The 19,999-nt window shown below is 49.2% G+C and overlaps 1 protein-coding gene across 1 annotated transcript; it reads left to right on the top strand.

Annotated features, from left to right (window-relative positions):
• Positions 1-696: 696 nt before the first annotated feature.
• Positions 697-1,845, top strand: tpbg (trophoblast glycoprotein; the record flags this gene model as incomplete). The annotated part of the gene is made up of 1 exon (XM_084444509.1): positions 697-1,845. The coding sequence occupies one exon, from the start codon at positions 697-699 to the stop codon at positions 1,843-1,845; it is 1,149 nt and encodes a 382-aa protein (XP_084300635.1).
• Positions 1,846-19,999: the final 18,154 nt, after the last annotated feature.

Below are 19,999 nucleotides of genomic sequence, written 5' to 3'. Positions count from 1 at the left end.
ACTTGTTGTGATTTTACTACAAATATACTACAAATTATTTGTGAAAGACGAAAACGAGCATCAGCCCACAATTTTGTCGAATGATACTGAGCAGCCAATAAGTTTCACCGCACCCGTTACACTGATGGTACCCCCCTCTCCGTGGTTTGCGCCGTGGAACTGTGTAGTATAGCCTACACGTAGATCCTCTGACACACACACGATCTTGAGAGGCGCAGGGAAAGCAGAGAAGATCGAGGGGCAGATGGGCGCGCATGTAACCGTGAAAGATAGTCGCGGTATCTGCACATGAGGAATTACAGATTGATGAACTTCACTTGCTATGTTGGGTGTATGCGAATGTTTTTGGGTTACGGGAAAATGTATGAATAGCATCAAATTAACAATAACAGCTTTGTACCTGGAGTAGGCTCTATTCGACTTAAAACTTTGTTCAAAACCTAAGGGACTTTATGGACACATTGGAGCCGTAAGAGGACGGACCGGGCGGTTATTATTGGATAATTTCCAACAAGTTAGTCGGAAGTGGGGCTTTGTGAAGGAATCACAGAGGGGATACATTGAAAAGTTGCCGTTGTCCCCTGTTGAGGAGCAGGGCCGTGACCGGAGCTTGAATCGTGGAGGAAACACAACATTGCGATTTTTACGCACAGTGGTCCTTTTTACTACTCAGATTATACGGAAGAAGAGATAAAAATGTGCGTGGCGAGCACACCGTTTTGTTGTAAACGTGATGTAAACCGGGAAAGGACAAAGAAGTTCAGCCTCGCAATTGTATTGTTTTTTCTTGCTGCCTTTGTGTCGTGCGCAGCGTGTCCGCACAAATGCGTATGCTCCACAACAACTGTAAAATGCGTAAACCAGGACTTATTCGGGATCCCTCAACCATTACCAGCCAACATTACAGCACTGTTTGTTACGGGGAACAACATCTCCCGGATCACCGACGAGTCTTTCCCGACTCGTCTGGATCAGTTAACAGAGCTGAATCTCACCGGGAATCAGCTGGAGGCGGTGGACGCGATGGTATTCAGTAACTTGCCAAACCTCCGGTTGCTTGACCTCAGCAACAACCGGATCCTGAGCTTCAACGCCACAGCTTTCCCTGCTGACAGCATGGTCCAGGAGCTCGTCCTCAACGGGGCTTTCAGTAACCAGTCCTCCACAGAGGAGTTTCTCAACCTGCTGCAGAGCGGAGCCCTTCGACTGCTGACCCGCCTGGACCTGTCCAACAACGACCTGCTGGTGCTTCCCGAGGGGGCATTCTTCCACCTGTCCAACCTGGTGAGCCTAACACTCCAGAACAGCTCCATCATCTCCATCCAGGACGGGGCTCTGAGGGCCCCTCCTCTCCGAGAGCTGGACCTGAGGGACAACATCCTGCGGGCCCTCTCCAACTCCACCCTGGCCGACTTCAGCCTCCATCCCCACCTCCTGCTCCGGCTGGCGGGGAATCCCTGGCGCTGTGACTGTAACATTGAGGACCTGCGGGCCTGGCTGAAGCACTCGGACCAACCGGTCAGGGACCTGCAGAGCCTGACCTGCTCCGACCCGGAGGGCCTTCGACACAAGCGCCTGGTCGACCTGCAGCGAGCCCAGCTGGAGTGCTCCTACTCAGGGGACATGAATGGTGTGCTGGAGACTTCCTACGTGTTTCTAGGCATGGTGCTGGCCCTCATCGGAGTCATCTTCCTGCTGGTGCTCTACCTCAACAGGAAGGGCATCAAGCGCTGGATGTACAACATCCGGGACGCGTGTCGAGACCACATGGAGGGCTACCACTACAGGTATGAGATAAACTCCGACCCCCGGCTGGCCAACCTCAGCATCAACTCGGACGTTTGAGGGGGATGGAGATGTGGCACCCTGGCAATATGACAGCACTGGGACCCCACAGCCAGGCAACGAGACTATGGTCAACATCTGCATGAGTACCCTTTCATCATCACAGACAACCTAGTCTGCCTCCTCCTCCTCTTCCATTAGAGCTACTATCCAGACTGGACTATCCTCCATTACTCCTGTCCAGCTCCAGCCCATGCCCCAGCCCTCCAAACCCAGCCTCTGCCCCAGACCCAGTCTCAGTCCAGTCCAGTCCCAGATCCATCCTCAACCCCAGCCCTGGCCAATGCCTTTCAACATCAGCCCCAGTCCCCCGTTCTAGCCTCAGCCCCAGTTCCAGCCCCAGTCATAGCCTCACAACCCCAGCCCGTGCCCTCCAGCCTCAGCCCCAGCCTCAGCCCCAGTCCCACTATCATTTTGAGCTGTGCCAGGCTGAGCACGCTCCCTCCGGGCTGCTGTGGTACGATATCTGATTCTCCCTTCCTCGCCCTCTTACGTAGCCTTGCATGGATTACCAGTCGTGACACAGGATTTATGGGGGACGTTTCTGCAAGATGCTCACTCACCTTTCTTAAAGCAAAGATAATTTGAGTGCTGCCACACAACTCATAAAAATAAAATTTCCTCAGACTCATGAGTTGATAGAACACCCAGATGATGATGCCCATCCTGCTGCCTGTCACACCCCTGCCACTGGACCCCCTACTGCAGTGTTGCTATGCATGAGCCTATGTTCTTTAAAACTGTTATTTTATGATATACACCTTTAAGATTATTGTAGCGCTCATATTTATTAGTATTGCACTTATTATGCGGACATTCTCTCTTTTTTCCATGAATGAGTCCAGCTGAATAAAATGTCATGAATAGCTGTTCTCCCTGTTCCTGCCTGTGGTCTTTTCGAACCCTGCTGAGGAATGTTAGGAAGGGGGTGGGGGAGGGGGGAGGGGCGGCTAAGGAGTCAGGGAGCTCTGGAGACAGCTCACTCAACGCAGCTTCAAAGCCAAGCCAGCATGCATGCTGTAGGCATAACACACACAGGCAACACACTTGTCACTCCCGTCAACACCCTGTATCGTTGCAATCCATGGCTCGATTCCTGCTATAATTGACTGCCCCCATATTTCTCCTTTTAGTGGTTATCTGTGTCGATATTGTTGTTCTTGAAATCCTTACTTAAGCCAGTTGTGACTGATGACATCATTGGCCCCGCAGTCATATATTTGCGTAGTTGTGGCTTGTCCCAGGGAGTGTTGAGGTGGTAGCCAGGAGACGGGGCCCGGGCCCTCACCACTCCAACCTCTGGAATGCCCCTCCATCCCTGCATGGCTGTGTTGTCACGATGGACAGCAGCAGCGAGTGGGAGGTGAAGCACTGGGTTTTTTGATACTGTAAATGCTAATGAAGGAAGACAGACTCAGAATTCTGTGGTGCCCAAAAGTTCTAGTGGGGCAGATTGCTGACAGCATGGTAGCAGGTACTCCCAGCTGGCATTGTATCTGGTATTAAAAACGGTTTCCTTCCCCTTTATACCTGCTCAAGAATGTGTGCAGGAATGTAAGGAAGGCATTTTCTCACCATGGAGATGCCATCACCCATCTTCAACTGTTTTATCAGTATATTTATCCGTACTATCTATCTATCCACCTGTTGTATAAGTTCACCAGACAAGCTCAGACTCCAGTGCCGGTATAGATGACAGTTTCTGACTAGATCCCAGAATAAGATTAAATATTTGAGATGTTCAGCACCAACTTATTTAATGTTATCCAATCAAAGACCAAATTCAACTCTGGAGATAAAACACTGTGTAGTTCTCCGCAGGTATTGGAAACATAATATAATGTAGAGTCATCGGCATACATTTGTACCCTCTCTTTACACAAAAAAGATGGTTAGTCGTTTGTAAAGATGGAGTACAGGAGTGGTCCAAGGCAGTTACCCTGCGGCACGCCACAGTCTAGGCCTTTACAGCCGTTGTTATACACCCTTTGTGTTCTGCATGAGAGATAACTCTTCATAAATTAAATCGTGTTTGGTCTGAATCCATAGCATTTTAGTTTTCCAATTAAAATATCATGATCATCAAATGCCATGCTACTGTAAAATCCAGTATCACTGCACCGGTCATCTTAGAGTTATCCATCCCCTTTAACCAGTCGTCTGTCATTTGTGTAAGGGCGGAACAAGTAGAGAAGTTGTATCTATAAGCATGCTGAAATCTTGTATTTAAACCGTTGCAGTCAAAGTAATATTTTAATTGTGAGTGAACAATTCTCTCCATCAGTTTACTGAGTACTGGGAGAATAGTGATGGGTCTGTGTTCTCTCAGACACAGACTTCCGGAGCATGTCAGTCTATCTGTCAATCTCTCCCAGGTGAGGGCTTACCTGTCTCACTGCTAGGGCTGACTTGTCTCACTATCAGGGCTTACCTGTCTAACTATCAGAGTTTACCTGTCTCACTGCCAGAGCTTACCTGTCTCACTATCAGGGCTTACCTGTCTCACCGCCAGTGCTTCCCTGTCTCACTACCAGAGCTTACCTGTCTCAGTACCAGGGCTTACCTGTCTCACTACCAGGGCTTACCTGTCTCACTACCAGAGCTTACCTGTCTCACTACCAGAGCTTACCTGTCTCACTACCAGGGCTTACCTGTCTCACTACCAGGGCTTAGCTGTCTCACTATCAGGGCTTACCTGTCTCACTACCAGGGCTTAGCTGTCTCACTACCAGTGCTTACCTGTCTCACTACCAGGGCTTAGCTGTCTCACTACCAGGGCTTACCTGTCTCACTATCAGGGCTTACCTGTCTCACTATCAGGGCTTACCTTTCTCACTACCAGGGCTTACCTGTCTCACTACCAGGGCTTGCCTGTCTCACTATCAGGGCTTACCTGTCTCAGTACCAGGGCTTACCTGTCTCAGTACCAGAGCTTACCTGTCTCACTACCAGGGCTTACCTGTCTCACTACCAGGGCTTACCTTTCTCACTACCAGGGCTTACCTGTCTCAGTACCAGGGCTTACCTGTCTCAGTATCAGGGCTTACCTGTCTCACTATCAGGGCTTTCCTGTCTTAGAACGAGGGCTTACCTCAACTCAACTCAAATTGTATTTATAAAGCACATTTAAACAACCAACGTTGACCAAAGTGCTGTACAGGTACAGAGCAACAAACACAACACAACACGCAACAGAACAGAGAAATACACCATACACAATAAGCAATATACAGTACAATACAAGGACCATCGGGTGTCCAGCTCAACCTGAGATGAAGGCCTGGAAGAAAAGGTGAGTCTTCAAAGAAGACTTCAAAATCTCTACGGCCTGGGCAGACCTAATGTGCCAGGGCAGACTGTTCCAGAGCCTAGGAGCAGCCGCCCCAAAGGGTCGGTCACCTCTAGTCTCAGTCTTTGGGACAGCCAGCAGCAGCTGATTAAATGATCTCAGTGCTCTAGCTGGGGCATGAAAGTGCTGGAGTTCAGCAAGATACTGAGGTGCAGTCCATTTAGAGCTTTAAAAACAAACAACAAAATCTTTAAATCAATTCTAAAATGCACTGGGAGCCAGTGGAGCAAGGCTAAGATTGGGGTGATATGGTCACGCTTTCGCTTGCCAGTGAGGAGACGGGCCGCTGCATTCGGCACAAGCTGCAGGCGACTATTTCACTATCAAGGCTTACCTGTCTCACTACCAGGGCGTATACCTGTCTCACTATCAGGGCTTTCCGGTCTCACTATCAGGGCTTACCTGTCTCACTGCCAGAGCTTACCTGTCTCACTACCAGGGCTGACCTGTCTCACTGCCAGGGCTTACCTATCTCTATCAGGGCTTACCTGTCTCACTGCCAGGGCTTACCTGTCTCACCGTCGGAGGGGAACACACAGGTGCAAGCTCCTCACCTTGCCACAGAGACCATCTCGACCCCTCACACACCTGGCATGCTACGACACGGCACTCAGTTGATTTTAAGTAATGTGTGTTTGAGTGTGTGTGTGTGTGTGTGTGTGTGTGTGTGTGCGCGCACGTGCCTGTGTGCCCTCACAGCTGGAGTGCGACTGGAGAGGAGTGGAATGAGAGAGGTAGAGTGTGAGACGGAGGGGTGGAGGAGGAGACTGGGGGGAGGAGAGAGAGACTGAGTGAGGAGTAGGGAGAGACTGGGGGGGTCGAGGGGAGAGGAGGGGTAGACGGGGCGGGTTGAGGGGTAGGAGGAGGGGAGACTGGGGCGGGTTGAGGGGGGAGGAGGGAGGGGGGCAGATGGGGCGAGGGGGGGGCTACTGAGGGGGGAGACTGGGGCGGGGCTGAGGGAGGAGGAGGGTGAGACTAAAAGTGAGACGGGAGTTTCCTAAAGCACCCATGACTCACACAGTGGCTCTTTTGTGCTTGTTAAAACTGGTCTCCAAACTGCTTCCAACGAGCAGAGAGTTTCATAGATTCCTCCAGCTGAGCCCAGGAACACAGATGTCTGTATCTCAGACAAACAGGCAGACCGAGAGACACGCAGAGAGACAGACAGAGAGACAGACAGATAGGCAGACAGACAGACAGACAGACAGACATACAGAGAGAGATTGACTGATTTTATTTGAAAGAATGTTAAAATACATATAGTGCTTTCCCAGTTGTGTAACAATACATCATTAACAATTCTGACAAGGATTAAAAACACAATAAAGTCTGGCGACTTATTTCCATTGTGGTCCTCTTCAGATGTCTCTGTGTCTGCTATTCTTTCCAGCTCACTGACAGGATCCACTTCAACCCCAGACAGACAGAGCAGACTTACATCTGTTCTGTTCCCGGATCAGAGGCCTGGCTTCGTCAGACTGTCTCTCTCATTATTTCTCTCTCTCCCTTTCTATTATTCTCTCTCTCCCTTTCTTCTTCCCCTGTTCTGTCTTCACCTGTCCAGCATACCGTCGCTGTCGGGTGAAAACCACTCCATTATTTATTTATTTATTTATTTTACATCAATTGAAAACTGAGACTACCCTTTAGAAAGTCTGAACACCTCCCAGCCCTGGGACCAATTAAATTTATTCTAAAAAGCTAATTATGTCCAAAAACATAGACATTGGAATGTTCTTTTCAACATTGTGACAACTGTTTTTCACCCCACAGTGACGATATTTTTCAAGGCTCCTCTCCCTCTTTAAGGCGCGCACACACACACACACACACACACACACACACACACACACACGCACACACACACACACACACACACACACACTCACTCACTCACTCACTGCCTTGCACACAATCATTTGTAATCATTGAATATGCCTTTGCCATCTCCCAGTGCTGAGAGGCAGAGGCCCTGACAGGCTCCTTATCAGATGGCCTGTGAGGGAGTAATTACATTCATTGGCCTGCTCCAGCGGCCTTCAAGCACCTGGCAGGCAGCCCCATCCTTGGTCTAGCCGCCCTCTACCCCAGTCTTGATCTAGCCCCAGCCCCAACCATGGTCTAGCCTTGGCCACAGTCCTGGTTTAGCCCCAGCCCCAACCATGGTCTAGCCTCGGCCCCAGTCCTGATCTAGCCCCAGCCCTAGCCCCAGCCCAGGTCCCTCATTAGTGTGCCTCTTTCTCCCTCCTGTAATGTGGATTGATGAGTACGTGCGGTGGGGCTGGGCGGGGGCCACCTCCTGCTGGGCTTTATTAAACAGCCCTCCTCTAAACGAAGACAGATCTGATCTGACAGCACCCTGCGCAGAGGCCTGCCACCCACCATCTGGTGGGATGGTGGGGGTAAGGTGTGTGCGTGTGTGTGTGTGTATACTGAATGTGTGTGCGTGCATACGTGTGTGTGTGTGTGTGTGTGTGTGTGTGTGTTGTGGTGAGGTCTGTGTGTGTGTGTGTGTGTGTGTGTGTGTGTGTGTGTGTGTGAGGGAGGTGATGTGGGCTGTGTTTAGCGGTGATGGAGGTGAGGTGTGTGTGCTCTGGTGAGGTACATACAGTGTTGTGGTGAGGTGTGTGTGTGGTGCGAGCTCTGTGTGGAGTGAGGAAGGGGAGATGTGTGTGTGTTGTAGGTGAGGAGTCCTGGTTAGACTCATGACATCTCAAACATGATCGGTAACGGTGAGTTCACTGAAACGTCACACTTCCGCCAGTCTCTCCGTCACCCTGACACTCCCCCTGAGTCATCTGCCCTCACCTGGGTTATGGTCAGGCTGATTTATGTCTTCAGACTGGTTGATATATCCCAGACCTGTCTACATAGTTTATAACACAGACCTGTCTTCAGACTGGTTGATATATCCCAGACCTGTCTAAATACTAGTTTATAACACAGGACTGTCTTCAGACCGGTTTATAACACAGACCTGTCTTCAGACTGCTGTATATATCCCAGACCTGTCTACATACTAATTTATAACACAGACCTGTCTTCAGACTGCTGTATATATCCCAGACCTGTCTACATACTAATTTATAACACAGACCTGTCTTCAGACTGCTGTATATATCCCAGACCTGTCTACATACTAATTTATAACACAGACCTGTCTTCAGACTGGTTGATATATCCCAGACCTGTCTACATAGTTTATAACACAGACCTGTCTTCAGACTGGTTGATATATCCCAGACCTGTCTAAATACTAGTTTATAACACAGGACTGTCTTCAGACCGGTTTATAACACAGACCTGTCTTCAGACTGCTGTATATATCCCAGACCTGTCTACATACTAATTTATAACACAGACCTGTCTTCAGACTGCTGTATATATCCCAGACCTGTCTACATACTAATTTATAACACAGACCTGTCTTCAGACTGCTGTATATATCCCAGACCTGTCTACATACTAATTTATAACACAGACCTGTCTTCAGACTGGTTGATATATCCCAGACCTGTCTACATAGTTTATAACACAGACCTGTCTTCAGACTGGTTGATATATCCCAGACCTGTCTAAATACTAGTTTATAACACAGGACTGTCTTCAGACCGGTTTATAACACAGACCTGTCTTCAGACTGCTGTATATATCCCAGACCTGTCTACATACTAATTTATAACACAGACCTGTCTTCAGACTGCTGTATATATCCCAGACCTGTCTAAATACTAGTTTATAACGCAGGCCTGTCTTCGGACCGGTTCATAACACAGACTACAGACTACGGTCTACAGACTGGGGCAGCACACCATCTTGATAGAGTTGAAGCCATTGAAGACCTCAACCAACTGCCAATGTTACAAGCAGTTCCAGCAGTAATCATCTTAAAGATGAAATCAGATCACTCAAACATGTTATGTTTTGTTTTTTACAGACAGCACAGCACTGCGTGGCGCTGAGTCATTCAGACCACAACGTTATCCACTTGATTCCTACTTATAGGCAGAAACGGAAACTCTCCAAGCCTGTTCGTTGACTGGCCGGGCATAGAGGCTGGAAACACTCTAGACAAATACACAAAAACTGTGACATCAGTCGTCAGCTACTGCGAGAGCCAGTGTGTTCCAGCCCGCTCCAGGATAAGCTACAACGACAAGCCCTGGTTCACATCCAAACTCAGGAAACTAAGGCTGGAGAAAGAGGAAATACGTTAGAGTTGGGACAAGGACCGGTGTAAAGAGGCCAAGTACAGATTCAGCAAGGCGGTCCAGGAAGCCAAACAGCTCTTCTCTGAGAAACTCCAACATCAGTTCTTAGAGGGGAATATATCAGCTGTCTGCGAAGGCCTCAGACAAATAACACACTACAAACCAAAATCGACTGACGACTGGAACTCCCCCTCCACACACATACACTCAGCAGCAACCCTGTCCCCCCCTGCTGTCACCCTCCCTCCCCCACACACACACACACACCTCTCTATCCTGGAGGGGGACGTAAACCACCTGTTAAAGAGACAGAACCACCGGAAGGCGGCCGGACCTGACCTGACTCTGTCTCACCCTTCATCTTGAAGTACTGTGCTGACCAGTTGTCCCTGGTGTTCACTGACATCTTCAACGCCTCACTGGAGTCATGCCATGTACCAGCCTGCTTCAAGACCTTCACCATCATTCTGGTTCCCAAGAAGGCAAAGATCACAGGCCATGACTACAGACCAGTTGCCCTAACTTCTGTGGTCATGAAGGCCTTTGAGCGCCTTGTCCAGGCTCATCTCAAGACCATCACAGACCCACTCCTGGACCCCCTGAAGTTTGCAGTTTACATACAGAGCCAACAGGTCCGTGGACGACGCTGTGAACATGGCTCCTGGACACCGCAGGTACTTATGGAGCACGGGCTCTCCCTGCTACGAGGGCCTGACTCTACCCGCAGGTGGATCACGGACTTCCTGTCCAACAGTACTAGCTCCCCACAAGGCTTTGTTCTTTCCCCCCTAATATTCTCACTGTACAGGAACAGCTGTACCTCCAGCCATCAGTCCGTGAAGCTCTTGAAGTTTGCGGACGACATCACCCTCATAGTGTTGTGCCCCCACGCCCGAGCCAGTCGCGGTCACGTTCCCAGTCCCACTCAGCACGTCACCCTTGAGGTTGGGCCCGGCGTCTCCTTCCGCAGCAGGTGTGGACGGTTCCAATCAGGCCAGCTGAAGCCAATCACCACCTGGGCTCAGCACTATTTAAGGCTGCGGAAGACAGACGTTGGGCGCTTGAACGTTGACAACTGTGGTCAGTGGAAGTCTGCCGTAGAGCCCCCCCCCTTGAGAATTGTTTGCGCTACCTTTGTTTGATCACCCTAAGCCTGTCTTCTCCTCCATTCCTCCTAGGCTCCCTCCTGTGTAAAACCTGTGTCTCCAGCTCCACCCGCGCCCTCCATCGGACTCCCCTTCCAAGCTCCTACTCCTTCGCTCCTCCCAACCTCCCTCTTGTTTCTACCCCTGGAACCCCCCCGTGCTTCCCTACCCCGGATCCCCTCGGACGGACCTCCCCCCCTGCTCTCTACCCTGGACTACCTCCCGGACTCTCCCTCTCGGACTCTCCCTCGTTAGTTTTAGTTCCGCAGCACATTTCCAACACGCTGCCCTACATTTACACTTGCACCACACATAGGTTACACTTAGACACGTGCAAGACACACACATAGTCTAGTACACATCCCATCGACATTTTGACCACGCACACACTCACACACACGTTAGGCCAGTTAAAGTTATTGTTTCATTAAAACTGTTGAAACCTGTTCGGGTCTCCGTCTCTGCTTCTGGGGTCCCAGGCACATTTGGCTACTCTGCCCGGTAGGGTCGTAACACATAGGTCTCATCTCCAAGGGGGACGAGTCCGGCTAAAGGTGGGAGATTTAACTGCTGCTGACCTGGTGCGGCAGGAACAATCTGGAGATTAACACTCTAAAGACAGTGGTAGTCGACTTTTAGGAAGAACTCAAACCCCCCCCCCGCCCCCCCCTTTCCTCCCATCTCCCTACGTACATGACTCCCCGGTCATGCAGGTAGACTCCTTCCGCTTCCTGGGTTCTGTCATTTCCCAGGACCTCACATGGGAATTGAACGTCAGCACCCTGATCAAGAAGGCTCAGCAGAGGATGTACTTTCTGCGGCATCTGATGAATTCAACCTGCTACTGACCATGATGGTACAATTCTACACCTCCATCATCGAGTCCCTCCTCACTTTCTCCATCACCACCTGGTTCCCCGCTGCTACAGTCAAGGACAAGACTAATTTGTGGTGGATGATACGCTCGGCGGAGAGGGTGATCGGCTGCGCCCTGGCCTCCCTCCAGGCCCTGCACGACTCCAGGGCGCTGAAGCAGTCCAGAAAGATCCTGGCCGACCCCTCCCACCGGGCTATGGCCTCTTCAAACCGCTGCCCTCTGGCAAGACGCTCCGGTCGTTAAAGACTAAAACTGTTCGACTCAGGAACATCTTTTTCCCCACGGCCACCAGCCTTATCAACATGGCTCCCCTCTGACTCTCTCCCTTCCCCTTGCACTTTTTGCACTAAACTGACTACTGCACTGATTCTTGTATAGTTCAATTGTACTGCTATTTTTTGCACTGTTTGTATCACTGCACTTTGAGTCCTGTCATGCACTGTCCTGTCCTGTCCTTGCACTTTCATTGTTGTATTGTTGTAAGCACCACAGTTTCGCAAAAAAATCCTGTATGTGTGTAAAATACAATGGCAATAAACAAATTCTGATTCTGATTCTGACTGACAACATCCATGCAGAAATATTCAAGCAAGGAGGCTACCTATGCACCTGAACGCTCCACCAGTACGTCGACAAATCCATCCCCCAACAATGGCAGGACGTAAGCATTATCACCATTTGTAAGAGCAAGGGGAACAAGTCCATCTGAGGCAACAGTCCTGCAACTGGGGCATATCACTTCTGGCTGTTAATGGCCAGATCCAGGCCAAGGTGATGTTACATAGGCTATTCAACAGCATCACAGAGACACTGCTGTGGTCACAGTGTGGCTTCAGAAAAGTAGAGTCGATATGATTTTCACACACGACAACTCCAGGAGTAGTGATCAGGCCTCTGTCGACTTGTCCAAGTGCCTTTGACACTGTGAGTTGGAAACTTCTATGGGATGACCAGACACATCTGTTAACATTCTCTATCAGTTCCATAATGACCACAGGTGGACAAGAGTCAGTGGTCGACCGAGTTCGAACAGGTGAGTTGGCAGGGATGTGTACTCGTACCTGCTCTTTAAAATCTACCTCCGTGGTGTCAAGCTGCTTCTTCAGCTTTTCTCAGATTGCTGGCAGACTTGGTTAAATGAGTTTAACGAGTTTTTGCAAGAAAAGACGAAGAAGAAGCGGTCGCATTGAAAACGATAATCACATTCTGTCAAAGAATCAGATTTAATCTGTTACTTCACCCCGGCCTATCATTTTTACACCCCACCCTGAAGCATGTAGATAACTTTGAGAGACGACATCAGCAAATAGCTAAGACGTGCCCCAGAACACCGTTTACCGCCTTTCTTCTATATGGGAAGGAGGTGTAACGATATATGCAGTGCCATACATATAGGGTCACCTAGGGGCCTAGTGACAGCTCTGCCAGCAAGGTGTACAAAGGCTTGAGGAGAAGAGTCAGCAGAAACATTTCAGAAGGCACACAACCATGACAGACAATACACACTCCAATCTCACCAGCAATTAAGTTGCAAGTGTCTTGGCTTATGGCAGTCATCAGATTGGATGGATGGATAAGCCAACCTTTTTATTTATGTATTTGTGTGAACTTGTCAACACTGTAAATGAGGGAAACCTTAGTGCTTTTCGAGTATAAATAAAGGTTTTAAATTAAATGAAACCTGTGGAAGAGTGTTAGTGTGTGACTGTGGAGTGTGTGTCACTGTGTAACTTTGGAGTTAACCCTAACCCTAGAGAGAGAGAGAGAGAGAGAGAGAGAGAGCTGCTCCCCTCTGGTATTGTCTAGGAGGTGTGAAACTAGAGCTGATGAGTATGGAGGGTGTTAAGTGATATTACACACACGCCAACCCAGCTACTGTAATATATATATATATATATATATATATATATATATATACACACACACACACACACACACACACACACAGACCTACAGTAGCTCCACTTAGTTCTCTAACACTAGGCAGGAATGTTCGCACCAGGTTTACATGAACATCAGCCTAGCCAGGGTGAAGGGAGGCAGAGTGGTGTGTCTGTGTGAGTAGCTGGGTTGTTGTGTGTGTGTGTGCGTGTGTGTGCGTGTGGGTGCGTGCGCGTGTATGACCTTTATTGAAATATTTGTTTACCAAAGAGGCACCAGAGGGAGAAAGACTGACGAGCTTCAAAAGCCAATGTTGTTCTTTCATGTCCAAATAAGTGCTGATAGATTCATGCTCCAGGGTGGGGATAAGCAGACCTGGGCCAGCAGAGAATCAAGGTCATTAGAAAGAATAGATTCTCTATGAGGATAATTATGCCACATAAAGAGGGGCGTCGCCAGGAGAACAGGGGCTCCAATGAAAAGGTCTATGGTGCCCCTCAAAATATACATATATTGATCAGTGGCGACTGTATAAACAAAACATTCAGCAATGTAAAAAGAAATGCATGTACTGCAGGTACAGATTTGCTGGTGTCGGGAACACTAGCTGGGTTTGTGTTGTAATCCCTGCTCAACACGACACGGCACACGCATACAACCTTCGGGGGCTGCAGGTGGAAATTTATCCGATGAGCCGTCGTCCTCCAGGGGCTGCCAGGAACAGTGGGCAGCCATTGTTCATGGCGCCCGGGGACCAAGTCCAAGTGCAACAGTCCAGGTCCTGGTCAGGGGCCGGACTGAAGAGCATATGCTCTTCTGCATGTTTTTCGTCTTTTTTGGGAAGACACCCTTGCGAACACAGGGAGAACATGCAAACTCCCCAGAGAAAGACCCGGAGACCTTCTTGCTGTGACGTGACAGTACAAGGTACTGGTACACGTGAGCAATTTTGGGATTCAGTGTCTTGCTCAAGGACACTTTGGCACACTCCGGGAGCTGGGATTGAATTGGGGACCTTGCGATCCCCCGCCGGCCGCTCTACCTCCCAAGCTTCATGCCGCCCCACATTCCAACACATACATACTACATTCCACATACTACATACTACATTCCACATACTACATTCCACATACTACATTCCACATACTACATTCCAAATACTACATTCCACATATTACATTCCACATACTACATACTACATTCCACATACTGCATTCCACATACTACATTCCACATACTACATACTACATTCCACATACTACATTCCACATACTACATACTACATTCCACATACTACATACTACATACTACATTCCACATACTACATTCCAAACTTGCACTAGCTCTCAGCTTGCACAACAAGATGAAAATGGAGTCATGTTTATTGGATTAATTTAATGGCATGATGGATAATGGGCAACCTCAACTCTAAATTGTAATTGTAAAAAATAATCGTTGTGCTCTTAATTCTATTAAAGTGACACATAGCGACTTGGGCAATGAAATCCACGTCCAGACTTTTCTGGGCCTAATCCAAGCTGAGGCCCCCTGAATCAGCCCACCCATGCATACTGAAACACCCAATGCATATTAACAGAATACACAATGTCTTTGTGTGTGTGTGTGTGTGTGTGTTTCTGAGGAGGTTATTCAACATCTAGTAATATGATGTAGACCAGCGAAGCGCGTCACAGTGAGTAATGACCTCGTCACCTCCGAGGCGCGGCAGAGGAGACAGCTGCGATGGTGAAGAGGAAGAGGCTGTCTGCCTCGGTGCGCCCACAAGGACAGTTCCAGCCAACCCTGGTTAAAAACCTCTCGCGTTTTCAAATGAGAATGCTCGACAGACCTTGGCGAGGGCCCTCAGAATAGAAAATCGATGCCCGCTGACGTTCTGGAGACCTGGACGCTGAAACCTGGCACTGCATCACATGTACTCACACACTGCGGGTGTGTGTGTGTGTGTGTGTGTGTGTGTGTGTGCGTGCATTTGCGTGCCTCTCACATGCAAACTTTCAGGGGCTCAAGCAGAACCCGTTGTGTGTGGAACTTGAGTGGTTATGGAAATACTCGCTCCTCCATGCGTCTGTTTACAATCTCAGCCCCCCTGCTGTCAGTCAGGCAGCCTCCCCCCTGCTCCTCCTCCTCCTCCCCGCCATGGCCTGTACTCAGATGGGCGGCAGGCCTCCATGCCAGCGCTGCCACCTGCCAGTCGACCTGGGCAGAAGGGAGGGAGGCAGGCAGGCAGGCAGGCAGGCAGGCACGCACGCACGCACGCACGCACGCACACACACACACACACACACAGGAGCCCCCACGACCGACTCATGAAATGCAATATTCCTAAAGTGCAGCGTAACTTGAGGACTATATGATATATCAGATGTGTGTGAGTGTGTGTGTTTGTGTGTGTGTAGCTGACCAGACCTCTGTTACTGTCCACATGTCAGAGGTTTGACCAATTAAGCCATCTCCAGTTACCCCTGTGTGTGTGTGTGTGTGTGTGTGTGTGTGTGTGTGTGTGTGTGTGTGTGTGTGTGTGTGTGTGTGTGTGTGTGTGTGTGTGTGTGTGTGTGTATGGGGAGATGATCATGATAACAGCTCTCTAAACGGGTGTACGGACATGCCGACCCTCTCATGCTGGTCCATGACAAACCAAACACCAAATTAGTCTCTCTTTCTCCCTCTCTCCCTTTGAATGGTGTCATGACTTGACGTTCTGATATGGAGATATTGTCCTGATAAAAGCACATTCCTTCTGTCCACTGGGGTGGAGCAGGGGATTAGATCTCATGCTCACCCTCAAATCCCTCGAGCTATGTGGGAATCAACCTGAGTAGGACGGACGGACGGACGGACCGACGGACGGACACAGAACACCACAAAGCTGCATCTCTGCCCTCTACTCCGGAGCTAGGACAATACTGCTGCTCTCAGATCAGATCATAGATGTGGGAGAGAGAGAGAGAGAGAGAGAGAGAGAGAGAGAGTATGAGGCAGGGAGAGAGATACGGAGAATGAGGCAGAGAGAGAATGAGACAGAGGGAGAGAGAGAAAGAGAGCATGAGGCAGAGAGAGAGAGAGAGAGAGAGAATGAGGCAGAGCGAGAGAGAGATAGAGAGAGAGAGTTCCCGATCCATGGGCACGGTGGAGACCACCCTTCTACACACTCATATGCAGCTTCAGGTGTAGCTGGTGGAAATTGTTCCCTGCATTCCACCCATCCAAGCTGTCCTCCTCTAGGGGCAGCCAGGAGCAGTGGGCAGCCATCGTTCATGATGCCCAGAAACCAAGTCCAAGTGCTCAGTCCAGGTCTCGGTCAGGGACTGGACTGAAGAGCATCCGTTCTTCTGCATGTTTTTCGTATTGGGTTCTTCTTCGTATGGGTTTGGTGTAGTTGTCCTCTCCTCCCAGACTCGGGGCCGAGGGGCTATCCTTTTACCTCCCCAAGCCTGGGTGAGGGGGTCACCCGGGCTATATATCCAGACACACCTCCAGGAGCCATGTAACCGTTTCGTCATCCACAGCCGTCAGGCCACGCATTCAGTTGGGTGTTCCGATATATCGGATAGTCCTGGATGACGTGGTCTGTAGTTTCTTCCTTGGCGCCACACTCACACGCCGCACAAGATGCCAAACCCAATCTGTGCATCGATGAGCGGAAGCGTCCGACGCCAGTCCGGAGAAAATTAATCCTCACCCACGCCGGTCTGGGTAAATCCATCCCGGGAGGGGAAGGACCGTATTGGGTTCTTTGGGAAGAAAGACCAGGACATCTTCTTCCTGTGAGGCGACATGAGCTACATGCCGCTCCATTACAGGCCTGACCCTAGCCCATTACAGGAGACACTCAGAGCAACATCTCCACAATTACAACCATTACAAGAGACACACGGAGATCAGAGCAAATAAGCCTCTTCACCACGACTCTGTTCAGCTACACATGCTAAAGTCTTTGTTGTGGCTGTTGTTGTGTTCCCTGTCATTGTTATGCACAGTGGACAGTCTGATGCATCTGCTCTGACGCTGGAACAAAGAGGACACGATTCACTACAAACTCATTCAGCTGTGCAGACAGAAGGTGAAGATCCAATAGTAACTAGGGCTGCGAGCAGCAATGAGCGGGCCCTCGCACCCCACGCGAGTCGGGGTGCGGCGCCGTTAAAGGGTGTGCTATTTCGGTGTGCAGTACTGCGAGAAACTTCCTGTCACCAGTAGGTGGCGCTCTAAGCGTGACTCAATACCGAAGCATAGATGTGTTCAGGACGGTACCTTGATGAAGCGTGAGAAATGTTGAGTAAATCGGATAAGGTATGTAGGAGTTATGAGGACTAACTGTTTCACCAGTAGGTGGCGCTGTAGGTATGACGCAATACTGACTTACAGAAGTGTTCAAGATGCGACCTTCATCAAGCATGAGCAATTTGGAGTAAATCCGATAACACATGTAGGAGTTATGAGTACTTCCTGTTTCACCAGTAGGTGGCGCTGCAAGTGTGACTCAATACCGACGCATAGATGTGTTCAGAAGGTGACCTTCATGAAGCGTCAGCAATTTGGTGCAAATCGGATGATGTATGCAGGAGTTATGAGGACTTCCTGTTTCACCAATAGGTGGCGCTATAAGTATGACGCAATACTGACACAGATGTGTTCAGGACAGAACCGTCATGAAGCGTGAAAAATAGCTGACTTCCTGTTGCATGTTGGGTATAGGTCCAAGAGACATTTTAGTGTGTCTCGATGAACTACATATGCCCACCGAATTTTGTTCGCCTACATCAAACTGAAAGGTGGGGCTCGCGATTTTAAATTTTCCAGGGGGCGCTCTTGAGCCATTTTGCCACGCCCATTTCCGACACCCATGAAATATCGAATTTTAACCGGGACCGATGTATCTGCAAAGTTTCATCCGTTTTCATCAATGTTTAGGCCGCCAAAAAGGCATTTGTTTGGTGAGAAGAAGAAGGTAGAAGAAGGAGAATAATAATAATCCTTCGAATTTCAATAGGGCCTCGCACCGCCAGTGCTCGGGCCCTAATAATAATAATCCTTCGAATTTCAATAGGGCCTCGCACCGCCAGTGCTCGGGCCCTAATAATAATCCTTCGAGTTTCAATAGGGCCTCGCACCGCCAGTGCTCGGGCCCTAATTAAAGAGAGAGAGAGAAACAATTACTAAAAATAGATGTGTGTGAGCGTATGTGCGTGAGTGTGCAGAACGCATGTGTGTGTGTGTATGTGCGCGTGGGTGCGCAGCAGGCGTGTCGGTAAGGAAGTGTATAGGTATTGAATGAAATGGAGAGAGAAAGAGAAAATATATATAGAGAGAGAAACAGAGAGGGAAAATGGGAGGGTGGCAGAGGGACTGGGAGAATGTGAGAGAGAGAGAGGGTAGGGTGTGTGTGTGAGGAGAAGTGTGCAATGTTAGCTTCCTCCTTTCATTTCATTTCAAACCTTTATTTATACTTGTAAAGCACTGAGGTTTCCCTCATTTACAGTGACGACGAGTTTACACAGAGACACAAATCAACAAAACAAATGCAGTGTACAATAATAATAATAACTAGGGCTGCGAGCAGCATTGAGCGGGCCCTCGCACCCCACGCGGGTCGGGGTGTGGCGCCGTTAAAGGCTGTGCTATTTCGGTGTCCAGTACTGAGAGAAACTTCCTGTCACCAGTAGGTGGCGCTCTAAGCGTGACTCAATACCGATGCATAGATGTGTTCAGGACGGTACCTTGATGAAGCGTGAGAAATGTTGAGTAAATCGGATAATGTATGTAGGAGTTATGATGACTTCCTGCTTGACCTCTAGGCGGCGCTATAAGTATGACTCAATACTGACCTACAGATGTGTTCAGGACGTGACCTTCATCAACCCTGAGCAATTTGGAGTTAATCGGATAATGTATGTAGGAGTTATGAGTACTTCCTGTTTCACCAGTAGGTTAATAATTAAACACACTTACAGGTTGAAGTACATAGGTCTAGACCCATGGACTTAAACTGTGAATAAAGGAAGGATCTCAAGCTTTATAGTCAGTTGTAAGGTATTCCAAGTATAAGGAGAATCATGGAAAAAGCAGCCCTTCCAAGTTCAGAATGCACTTGAGAAAGCCAGATCCATCGAGCAAGCCAATCGTTTGATTGGGTCTGGTAGGTGCCAAGACTCCAGTCCAAAAGAGACGAGATGTAAGGTGTAAGTTTACCAATAATGGCTTTGAAAATAAACAAATACCAGTGATAGTTATGCCTTAGAGAAAGAGGTGGCCTTATGATTACCTCCTATGGTTAAACATTCAAACAATGTCAGATCAACCCTGCTCAACATGACACACACACACAGTAAAGCTTCTTCATGCGGGTTAGATGTTATCCTCTCCCCCCCAGGCTCGGGGCCGAGGGGCTATCTTTTTACCACCTCAAGCCTGGGTGAGGGGTCACCCGGACTATATATCCCTGGCTTTACATGCTGGAGGGCAGCAGCGAACCGCGGGAACTTGCATAGCACGCATCTATCAGGAAGCCGGTTATCAAAGTCGACGCTCGCAAATGTCAAGTCAGGATTCGTCCCAGTTTTCCAGCGACCTGAGACAAAGCTGGCTGCGCCCTTGGGATCGTACAGCAAGGCCAGGCTGTTGCTAGCTGCCCAAGCAGCCAGGTTTTCTCCATCGGATGTATTGGTGCTGT

This window comes from Borostomias antarcticus (genome assembly GCF_949987555.1).
Source record: "Borostomias antarcticus genome assembly, chromosome: 10".
In the NCBI taxonomy this organism is placed as follows: domain Eukaryota; kingdom Metazoa; phylum Chordata; class Actinopteri; order Stomiiformes; family Stomiidae; genus Borostomias; species Borostomias antarcticus.
Note: the sequence above shows the minus strand (reverse complement) of the source record. Positions and strands in the feature narration are given on the sequence as shown.